General features: G+C 43.6%; 2 protein-coding genes across 2 annotated transcripts in view; one reads left to right on the top strand and one right to left on the bottom strand.

Moving 5' to 3' along the window:
• Window positions 1-3956: 3956 nt before the first annotated feature.
• On the bottom strand, window positions 3957-4614 carry LOC113164104 (corticoliberin-like). The gene has a single exon (XM_026363237.1). The coding sequence runs from the start codon at window positions 4359-4361 to the stop codon at window positions 3957-3959; it is 405 nt and encodes a 134-aa protein (XP_026219022.1). The 5' UTR covers window positions 4362-4614.
• A 3102-nt stretch (window positions 4615-7716) lies between these two features.
• LOC113163911 (hydroxyacid-oxoacid transhydrogenase, mitochondrial-like) overlaps window positions 7717-11717 on the top strand; it is a 4493-nt gene continuing 492 nt past the window's right edge. The window contains exons 1-7 of the mRNA XM_026362966.1: window positions 7717-7844; window positions 8221-8258; window positions 8571-8620; window positions 9169-9222; window positions 9905-10059; window positions 10186-10382; window positions 10496-10574. Of these exons, the coding sequence (XP_026218751.1) occupies window positions 7792-7844; window positions 8221-8258; window positions 8571-8620; window positions 9169-9222; window positions 9905-10059; window positions 10186-10382; window positions 10496-10574 (626 nt within the window). The 5' untranslated portion in view covers window positions 7717-7791. The remainder of the gene's footprint in view (window positions 7845-8220; window positions 8259-8570; window positions 8621-9168; window positions 9223-9904; window positions 10060-10185; window positions 10383-10495; window positions 10575-11717) is intronic.

The following is an 11717-nucleotide window of genomic DNA, read 5'->3' as shown; positions in this document are numbered from 1 at the left end:
TGTGAGATCACTGGACAATAAGATGGACGAACTGACAGCTCTAGTGAGGATGGAGAAAATCTTTACAGAGTGTAGTTTGATGTGTTTCACAGAGACATGGCTGCATGATGGTATTCCTGACTCCAGTGTTAATTTAGACGGTTTTAGCACCGTGACCTGGGACAGGAGGCGAGAGGAGAGCGGTAAGAGGAGAGGAGGGGGGCTCGCCGTTCTCATTAACAACAGGTGGTGCCATCCTGGTCATGTAACTGTGAAAGAGCGGGTATGCAGCCCTGATATTGAACTTTTGGCTGTGGGACTTCGTCCATATTATTTGCCCAGAGAGTTTTCTCACTCCATATTAATCTGTTTACGTTCCTCCATCTGCTAACACTGCTGCTGCGTGTGACGTCATTCAGACGGTCACCTCCAACCTGCAGACCAGACACCCCGACGCCTTCTTTATGATCTCTGGAGACTTTAATCACGTCACACTCAATAAGACACTTCCTACCTTTACCCAGTTGTGAGCTGTCCCACCAGGGGGGAGAGGACATTGGACCTGATGTATGCCTATGTTAAAGATGCTTACAGCTCCACTGCCCTCCCCCCTCTGGGAAAGTCGGATCACAGCCTGGTACATCTCCTCCCACAATACACACCTTTGGTTCACAGGCAGCCTCCCACCATTAAAACTGTAAAGAGGTGGACAGAGGGGGCAAACCTTGCCCTGAAGGGATGCTTTGAAGAGACAGACTGGAAGACTCTCTGTGAACCTCATGGTGAGGACATTGATGGACTGACGGACTGCATCTCTGACTACATTAATTTCTGTGTGGACACCCACGTACCTACAAAAACCATTTGCTGCTTCCCAAACAATAAGCCCTGGGTCACTAAGGACATCAAAGCCATCCTGAATGACAAAAAGAAGGCATTCAGATCAGGAGACAGGGAGGCAGCAAAGAGGGTCCAGAGACTGCTGTCTGTCAGGATCAGGGAGGGGAAGGAGGTTTACAGGAAAGAACTGGAACAACGCCTTCAACCGAACAACACCAGGGAGGTTTGGAGGGGCATGAGGACCATCACTGGCTACAAGTCCAGCAGCCAGGAGACTGTGGGGACTGTGGACCGAGCCAATGAATTGAATAATTTCTTCAATCAATTCCAGGCTGATCCACAGAGCCCACTTCAGTTCACCAACTGCTCCTCAGTCCCTCCCCCACACGACTCAGCTACCACCCTAACAATCTCAGCTGAGCAGGTGAGAAGAGAGCTGAACAGGCTTCACCCCACAAAGGCTGCAGGTCCTGATGGAGTCAGCCCAAGGGTGCTGAAAGCCTGTGCTCCTCAGCTATGTGTTGTTCTCCAACACATCTTCAACCTCAGCCTGCACCTGGAGAGAGTTCCTCTAGGGTGGAAAAAGTCGTGCCTGGTTCCAGTGAATAAGATGCCACGTCCCAGAGTCCTCAATGACTACAGACCTGTGGCTCTGACATCACAAATCATGAAGGCTTTTGAGAGGCTGATCCTGGAGTCCCTCCGACCTCTGGTTAAACCCTCACTTGATCCCCTCCAGTTTGCTTACCAACCCCATATTGGAGTGGATGACGCCATCATACACCTTCTCCATCGCACCTACACCCACCTGGACAAGCCTGGGGGCTTAGTGAGGATCATGTTTTTTGATTTCTCCAGTGCATTCAACACCATCTGACCTGCACTGCTGGGAGAGAAATTAAAAAACATGCAAGTCAACACTCCTCTGATTTCCTGGATCATGGACTACCTCACCAACCGGCCACAGTATGTCCGCCTGCAGAACTGTGTGTCTGACACTGTGATCTGTAGCACAGGTGCTCCACAGGGGACAGTTCTGTCTCCATTCCTTTTCACCCTGTACACCTCAGACTTCAGGTACAACTCAGAGTCCTGTCATCTTCAGAAGTTCTCTGATGACTCTGCAGTTGTTGGATGTATTAAGGGTGGAGATGTCACGGAGTACAGAGTGGTGGACAGTTTTGTTGACTGGTGTGGACTCAACCATCTGCAACTGAACATCAACAAAACAAAGGAGCTGGTGATGGACTTCAGGAAATCTGGGAGTCCTGTCGTCCCTCTCTCTATACAGGGGGAGGAGGTGGAGGTCGTGTCCGAGTACAAATACCTGGGAGTGTACTTGGACAACAAACTGGACTGGACCAAAAACTCATCAGCATTGTACAGAAAGGCTCAGAGCCGGATGTACTTCCTGAGGAGACTCGGGTCCTTCAACGTCTGCAGCACCATGCTGCGGATGTTTGATGAGTCTGTGGTTCCAGTGTCATCTTCTATGCTGTGGTCTGCTGGGGCGGCAACATGAAGGTGTCAGACACTAACAGACTAAACAAACTGATTAGGAGGGCTGGCTCTGTTCTGGGGGTGGAGCTGGACCCTCTACATGTTGTTGCTGAAAGGAGGATGCTGTCCAAACTCCTCTCAATCTTGGACAATCCCTCCCACCCACTGCACAGTGTGTTGGTTGGACAGAGGAGCACGTTCAGCCAAAGATTTATTAACATTAAATGCTCCACAGAGCGCCACAGGAGATCCTTTCTACCTGTGGCCATCAATCTGTACAATTCCTCCCCCCTCTGTAAGGTGTGGGGGTAGTGATACTGTCATAACCTTGCTGTGCATATATTGACCCAATTTCATTTATCTATTTACATATTCTGTATATATATTGAGTTTTTCGGTATTGATGTTATTGTGTATTTATGTTTGTGTATTTATGTTGGTGTTGGATCTTTCCTGGTTGTGGTTCCTTTTCTTTCTGTCTGTTTTGAGAACAATGGTAATGAGGCAAAACAATTTCCCTCTGGGATCAATAAAGTTTTTTGAATCTTGAATCTTGAATCTTGATATGGACGTTGTGTTGATGAGTTGCATGATTGGTTTGGTAAATGTTTTACTGCGGCTGTCCTTCCTGAACATGACACTGGATTGTGCCTCTTGTGGTTGAATTATAAATCTGATCAACTGCTGTACATTCATCTAATAAGTTCAGTTACTCTGTGGATTCAGATTATTAACATGATATATAGTAAATAAGTAAAGTTTGACTGATAAAACTGATTTGGTTTAAACAGTTTTCGAAGTAGTGCTTCCAACAAGAAGAGAAATCTTAGTAAATGTGTTCAGTAACTTTTCACCTCTGGTTCAGCTTCATCATAAAATCTTTAAAATGAACACAGGTCAGTGAACGTTTACAATCACATTTGTTTGAATAAGCAAATGACGTCTTGTGGTTCGCTCACATCCCTTCAAAAGAGAAGCATTTCAGCTCAGTGGTTCCACGACGGTGGAGCGACCGACGCTGCCTCAAACTCAGTTTTCAAGAACCAGAACTCTGCATCTTGTTCCAAACTCAAAGCATCTGATAAATGACTAAATTTCACTAAAAATGAGTCTGATTCTGACGATGAACTTTTCTCCTGCATTAATCCTCACGTGTCCTGAGGTCAGAATCCAGAATGTTGGACCACCTGAAAATCCTCACTGACATTCTTTTATATAATTATCTATTGAACAGCTGTCATACGTATTTATTCTTTTTGGTAATTCTCATTTTCTGCAGTTATTTCATCATTTTTAAACATTTTTCAGTGTTGTCAATGTTGATGGGAAATAAATCCATCACCTCATGAAAACATCTGTTTGCATTTATTTCTTCACATTGTGCTGAACAGTCAAACAATCTTTTTATTAGTAGAACTCAGCAGTTGAACCCTGTGAGAAGTTAATTCTTTGAATTCTTAATAAAGGTTTTTTATTGACTCTGTTTAGTGTCTTCTCTCACTCTCCCTGTCTGTCTCTCTCCCTGTCTCTCTCTCTCTCTCTTTCTGTCTCTCTCTCTGTTTTGAAGCTGCAGAGAAAACATGAATTATTATAAATTATAAAATATTAGAAATTCATTTAATTAAAAGCCTCTTTCTTTATTTCCCGAAGTCATCCATCAGTTTGCGGTTGCTGTCGGCCTGCTGGGCGATCTGCTCGGCCCGGGCCATCTCCAGGACCTCCCTGAGCAGGTGAAAGGTCAGATCCAGAGAGATGGGAGGCTCGTCGGACCTCTTCTCCTTCTCCACCCGCTCCTCCAGCTCCCGGTGCTGCTGCGGCAGAGCCCGGGTCACCGACGAGGACGATGAGGAGGGGGGGAGGTCCGGAGCGGCACCTCCTCCACCCAGCCTCAGGGAGAACTCCTCCCACAGGCGAAGGAGCAGCGGCCGTGGCAGGAGGAGGAGCCGGGGACTGGCGGGGGCCACAGAGGGTCGAGAGTCAGCGGAACGGGGGAGGACGAGACCGAGCAGAGCCACGAACCAGAGCAGCACATTCAGCTTCATGTCCGCAGGAACAAGCTGCAGCACAAGACAAGAGAAAGGGCAGAGACACCTTCACAGACAAAGTGAGGGAGTAGGAACCCACAGACCGCAGGTTTATTGTTCATCAATGATCAGATTCTATTGATCGGTGATTAGACTGAAAGTGAGTGGATGTTAAACATGTTGAATTCATACAGATTCTTTATTTCCAGTTCTCTGTGTCACTGTGAAACCAGAAGACTTGAATCCACAAAGTGAAACATGACCACTGTCAATAAAAGTAAAACCTTTAAATCACTTTTAAAAACCCAATAAAGACAAAGATCAATTCACCATAAAAAGACCTGATCTCAGCAGAGTTCTTCTCTTCAGATGTTTAATTTCACACTTTGGAAACAACCACTGAGATAAATGTTCTTCAGGCTTCAGACCAATGTTGAACGCAGGTCAAAGGTTCCACAGGTGGATTCTTTAGGCATGATAAATCTTCCATACAGCTCAGCAATTTAAAATCTAATCAACATATTTGAATAAATGTTATTTAGAAATAATAATAATAAAAATAAGAAGTTCAGTTTTATTAGTATTAATTACAAACTGACCTCCATAATAATCCTGTTCATTAGAGGAAATAGGAAGTGTTCTCTCACCTGATCGTCCTGTGTCTCGGCGTTTTCAAATAGAAAAATAGAAAAAGACCCGAGATGATTCTATTTTATAGAAATGGGAGGTGGGGAGGGAGGTGGGGGCTGCACATGCTCAGTGAGAACGGGACTCATGAGGATGAGGATGATGAAACTGAAGTGTCACTGAGTTTTCATTTCATCGTTAAATGTTCATCTTCTTCATGACTTTAAATATTATTATCGCTGTTAGTACTAGTAGTACTAGTAGTAATACTGGTAGTACTAGTAGTAGTACTAGTAGTAATACTGGTACTACTGGTACTACTGCTGTATCTTGGCTCCTGTTCACTTCCTGTTTGCTGGAGGCGCCCGGTGACGATCACGATGATGAAGAGGTGACCTTTTTCTGAGCCACTCTCTGACCTTCATCAGTGGACGTCTAGTAAAACGCTGTGACACTGAGGAAAACAAACGTCAGAGGCTCCGTTCCTGTTCCAGTCGGAGTCTGATCCAGCTTCAGGATCCGAGCTGATTGTTTCAGCTCCGTTCATCTTTAAACAGCTGAAACAGCTGAAACAGTGAAACTGGTCTTTGGCTGTGATCCTGGATCGATGAAGGAGAACTGGTTTCCAAATGTTCATTGTTCCACACCCAGATGTTCCTAATGCCTCTGTGGTGTTGGGCCCACTGAGCATGCTCAGCAGCGTCCTCCCATACTTGTCACTGTCTCAGTGACTGGATCTTATTTAAATTTGCTCGGTGTTTTCTATAGATTGTCTTTCACCCAGGTATCAGTATTATTTCCCTGCCTCACCTGTCCCCTGAGGCTCCTCCTCCTGGTGTTTGGTTACAAAGAGCCAGTGGAATGATTAAGAAAGTTTTCTGGACTCTGTTGTTCAGAAGAATCAAGATGAGAAAGTTCTGTGTCAAACTACTCCAGGTTGAAGAAGTGGAGCTGCTCTCTGATTGTGTTTCTGTCAGGACACGATTCGTGGGCGTTGATGAGGGTCCGAGTGTCTCCCAGAGGACGCAGGGACAGCGACACGGCTGACAGAGTCGGTTCGACTTGAACCAGACCAAACACTGACAGTTGAGTCATCGACATGAGCTGGACACAAACAACAGGAGAGTTCCTGTCAGGTAGTTAACGAGGCTCTGGAGGCGAAACCGAGGAGGGCTCTGACTAATTACTGGTCTCTGTGCATAAAGTTTGACTTCTGGTTTTTATACTGAGAGACTGACATGACGTGGGGGAATGCTCCTTTAATCTCTAGTTCAAAAAGTAGATCATGTTTTCATTTTGTTCTTTGAGTTTTATTTTACAGCAATAATTAAACATTTAATGGGTCGTTTCATTAGTATTATTATTATAATTATCGTCACGGTTTGAAAGAGTTCAGGGCTCAGTACAGTGGCCTTGAATTGGTGAATTGTTGTTGTGTTTTGCACTTGAAGGTCGCCGTAGTCCAGAGTCTGGACCTGCAGGCACAAATGAAATGAAACACAGGAACATTTCTGAAGCGTTGTTTAAAGGTCGGCATGTCAGGACTCGGCAGCACTAATAAACACAACTGTCGTGTTTACTGGAAAACTAAAGATCATCAGGAAGTGTGTGTGTGACCTCTGACCTTTTACTGTTTATCCCACTACAACAGGAAAAACAAACAAAGGCTTCAAAGCACGTACTGTTGTGTCTGAATCTGAAGAAATCATCAGTTTGATCTGAATTTAAAAATATTAATTAATATATTAATTAATGGAAACACTAGTGGACTGGGAGCTTTAAAGAGGAAACAATTGCTTTAGAGGTCTCTTCAATTAATGGGTAAATGAATGTCTAATGTAAATGAATTAGTTTAATAGTAAAATATAATTACAAAGTTAGCATTTCCCAGAGTTAGGACAAATGAATAGAAACATTCATGGACATTGAGACATGAAGCCTTTTTGGTGTTATAAGCTAATACTGCCTTTAATTCATCTGCTGCTTTAGGTTTAATCCTTGGAAAACATCCGTCCATCATCCTAACTGTTTGTCCTCTGAGGAATTACAGGGCTGCTGGAGTGAATCCCAACGGTCACTGGATGAGAGGTGCGGTTCATCTGGACAGGTCTCCAGTCTGTCACAGGGCCAACACCGAGACAAACAACTCAGAGTCACCAGTTAACCTCACATGCACCTAGAGAGAACATCCGAACTCCACTCAGAAGGACTTTGGATCCAGATTCAAACACTTTCCTATTAGACAGGTGGTTTTTACGTGTTACTAAATTACACAGAGTAAACTCTAACAAACCCAAACCGTAGATATTTAAAAGGTCGGAATCTGTTTATTAATTAATTAACTGTCATCTAATCCTCTTAATCTGGGTAAAGATAAACACTAACATAAATTTAAGGTAGTAAAGTAAGAATTTATTGTTTATTTCTAAGCAGATTTGGGATTGTCCAGGATTTAGAGGACTGTGGACAGCATCCTCCTCTCAGCTGGACCCTCTACATGTTGACCCATTTTCATTCATCTATTTGACAGTTTTCTGTTTGGATGTTATTGTGTATTTATGTTGATGTGGATCTTTCCTGGTTCTGGTTCCTCTTCTTTCTTTCTGTGTTGAGAACATCTGGAATGAGGTAAAACTATTTCCCTCTGGGATCAATAAAGTTTTTTGAATCTTGAATTAGCAGAGTTCACTGTTTTATTTTGAAATGTGAAACGGAAGCAGAGTATTTCTCTTCTTTTATATTGAAAAGTAAAACGGAAATAGGGTTTCGTTGACCCGACTCCACTTCGGTTCCTGCGGGTCTGTGCGGGTCCGTGCGGGTCATGGCGGGACGAGACCGAGTCGTTCACCTGCTCCGGCGGCTCGAGGCCGCGGCGTAAGTTTGATTACATGTTTAAATGAGTCATTTTAGAGAAGTTCGGCAGAAACATCCCGTAAACAACTCCTCACTGAGGGTTCGTCTGTTTGAAACGTGAACACAACATGTGGAACAGTGAGGAGGTTCCGTGAGGTCGGATCAGGTTCCACACTGGAACCGGAACTTTACAACGTGATCTGTCACCATCTAAGGTCTGAATCTGCTGCACAAAGGTCTGTTTTCAGGCCTAAATCTCAAACAGCTGATTCCTTCTTCATCCGTGTAGTTTTAGAACTCGAGCTGTGAAAGTTTAATGAAGTCAAACAGTCAACTGTGATTAAATTTAAAGAGTTTTAATGGACTTCTGCTGTGTCCTGTGTTTGTCTGTGAACAGGTGCAGATGTCCTGCACACTCCAACACCTTCCACCACGGTACCTGCTGTTTAACACACACACACACACACACACACACACACACACACACACACGATCTGATCCACTGCTTTATTAATGTTTAACTGATCAATCAGTGATTTATTGACTGAAATCTTCCTTAACACGAGAAGTTTGTTCTTTTAATTTAATTTCAGTTTAACCGGTTGGAGTGGTCTTAGAACAAACTATAGATTATTAATCTCCACTTCTCTCATCAGATATTTATTCAGATTAATGGATTAATATTACCTGTTAATCTATCACTTATATGCTCTGATATTGTCACGAATTGGTTTGTCTTTCCTGCAGGTGCTGTAGCTGCAACATGCACTGTCCGGAAAACAGACTACGCCTTCGAGGTAACTCACACCAAACTCTGCTAAAAAAAAATAAAAGAGCTTGATTTCAGCAGCTCATCGCTGTTGATGTTTGTTCGCTGCAAGAAAAAACACAAGGATGTGAAAAACAAAGAAAAACATTAACATTTAAAGATGACAGAAAGTTAAACTCGTTTTAACGTGACCACTGGGACAGCGTGTCAGTTAAAAACAGGAACTCATCAAATATGTGGTGTCTACACGTGAAGTGAGTTAGTCGCTGATCAGAACAGTTCCCAGTTCACTAAGATCCTCGTTACTCTGAACATCAACATGTCGGCAGTAGTAGAGGTGAGACGTGAACTGTGAAACAAAGCACCTGCTTTGACCGGTGAACACACACAGAACTAATGAGGGCTCAAGGTAAACATCACAACACACCTGGTTGGACTAAACTAAAAGTATCTGACTCCTGCTGCTGCCTCCGTCCACCAGCTGCATGTCGTAGAGGTCCTCAGAGATGTAAATTCAGTGTCTCTTCGAGGAAACCAAACGCCCTCTGTGACTTGTTGTGTTGCTGTTTGTGTCAGATGGCGAGTTCCAACATCAGATATGGAGAAGGAGTCAGCCGAGAGATCGGCATGGTGAGCAGACATCATCTTCATCATCAGTTACTTTCTGCATACAGTTAGTGTCAGTTAGTCAATATGAAAGTAGCAGTTTGAAACCAGTTTTCTCTATATTATTGTTATTGTTATTATTATTGTTATTATTATGATTATTGTTATTATTATGATTATTGTTATTATTATGATTATTGTTATTATTATGATCATTATTATTATTGTTATTATTACTATTGTTATTATTATTATTGTTGTTATTGTTATTATTATAGCTATCATTATTATTATTGTTATTATTATGATTATTATTATTGTTGTTATTATTACTATTGTTATTATTATTATTACTATTGTTATTGTTATTATTATTATTACTATTGTTATTATTATTATGATTATTATTGTTACTGTTATTATTATTATGATTATTATTGTTACTATTGTTATTTTTATTATTATTGTTACTATTATTATTATTATTATTATTATTATTTCTCACTCTTCTCTTCGTTTCTCTACATTTGTCTGATTTCAAGAAAGAACCGTATAAACCTGGAAACTGTAAAACTTTTATCACTTCACTTTTATCTGACCACCTCGTTTTCAGTGTTGACTCGTCTGTTTCTGTGATTCTGTTTTCTGGTGTTTCCCGGTTCTCCCGGTTCTCCCGGTTCTCCTGGTTCTCCCGGTTCTCCTGCAGGACCTTCAGAACCTTGGAGCTTGGAACGTCTGTCTGATGACGGACAGGAACTTGGCCCGTCTCCCTCCGGTGACAGCTGTCCTGGAGTCTCTGGCCAAGAACGGAGTCAGGTACAAAGTATATGACAACGTCCGGGTGGAGCCCACTGACACCAGGTGAGACACATACATCAGGTAAACACACTGGCAGGAAAATCCTGGTCTCTGATTGGCTGATTCTTATCCCTTATCTGAAATAGAATCGTACTCACTGGTCCACTAATCTGTGTTTCCATGTTGCAGTTTTAAAGACGCCATCTCATTTGTTAAAAACGATTCGTTCGACGCGTTTGTGGCGGTGGGCGGGGGCTCCGTCATTGACACCTGCAAAGCAGCCAACCTGTACGCGTGTCACCCCAACGCCGACTTCCTGGATTTTGTCAACGCTCCGATCGGGAAGGGGAAGCCGATCACCAGAGCTCTGAAGCCGCTCATCGCAGGTAACAACAAACTCAACAGGTTACCACTGAGGCTGAAGCTGATAGGACGGTTAGCTCAGGTGAGTGGGCGGGGCCAGACCACATGATTTCTCTTCGTGGGTTTTTGTGTCCAGTTCCTACGACTGCAGGGACTGGCAGCGAGACCACCGGAGTCGCCATCTTTGACTTTGAACCTCTGAAGGCAAAAAACAGGTAAAAATGGGATTTAACAAGGTTTGTTTTCATTTTACCTGAAGTGTCTGTTGGAATATTCTAATATTCATATCATTGATGCTTTTATACAGTTTCTATTAACTTCTGTTATTTCTACTTTGCTATTTTTTTGAGTTCTGTGAAGCTGCTGCAGTTGTTTCACAATAAAAGCCCGTCGGATGGACAGACTGTGGGCCAATAGGAGGACGTTTTAATGTAGTTAATAAAATACTTCAGTGATCTGAGGGAATAAACTTGTGAATTATAAAGACAACAGCCTTCCAACATGTAGGAACAGGTTTTACAGGTGATGTGATGGATGTCGTCCTGTCTGTCTGAGCTTGATTGATCACCTATGTTCAGGTATTGCCAAGCAGAAGCCATCAGACCCACGCTGGGGCATCGTGGACCCCACACACACACTCAGCATGCCTGAGAGGGTCGCCGCCAACAGTGGCTTCGACGTGCTCTGGTCAGTGTGTCTGTCAACACCTGTCCAACACATGTCAGTGTGTCTGTCAACACCTGTCCAACACATGTCCAACACATGTCAGTGTGTCTGTCAACACCTGTCCAACACCTGTCAGTGTGTCTGTCAACACCAGTCCAACACATGTCAGTGTGTCTGTCAACACCTGTCCAACACATGTCCAACACATGTCAGTGTGTCTGTCAACACCTGTCCAACACATGTCCAACACATGTCAGTGTGTCTGTCAACACCTGTCCAACACATGTCCAACACATGTCAGTGTGTCTGTCAACACCTGTCCAACACCTGTCAGTGTGTCTGTCAACACCAGTCCAACACATGTCAGTGTGTCTGTCAACATCTGTCCAACACGTCAGTGTGTCTGTCAACACCCGTCCAACACCTGTCAGTGTGTCTGTCAACACCAGTCCAACACCTGTCAGTGTGTCTGTCAACATCTGTCCAACACCAGTCCAACACCTGTCAGTGTGTCTGTCAACATCTGTCCAACACCCGTCCAACACATGTCAGTGTTACTGTCAACACTCTGTCCAACACCTGTCAGTGTGTCCTGTCAACACCTGTCAGTGTGTCCGTCAACACCTGTCCAACACCTGAACACTGTCAGGTGTCTGTAACACTGTCGTGTGTCCGTCAACACTGTCAATACC

Source organism: Anabas testudineus, chromosome 17 (genome assembly GCF_900324465.2).
Source record: "Anabas testudineus chromosome 17, fAnaTes1.2, whole genome shotgun sequence".
NCBI lineage: Eukaryota > Metazoa > Chordata > Actinopteri > Anabantiformes > Anabantidae > Anabas > Anabas testudineus.
Note: the sequence above shows the minus strand (reverse complement) of the source record. Positions and strands in the feature narration are given on the sequence as shown.

Excerpts from the sequence above, each read along its gene's own strand:
- LOC113164104 (XM_026363237.1), bottom strand. The coding sequence starts at position 4,361 with ATGAAGCTGAATGTGCTGCTCTGGTTCGTGGCTCTGCTCGGTCTCGTC.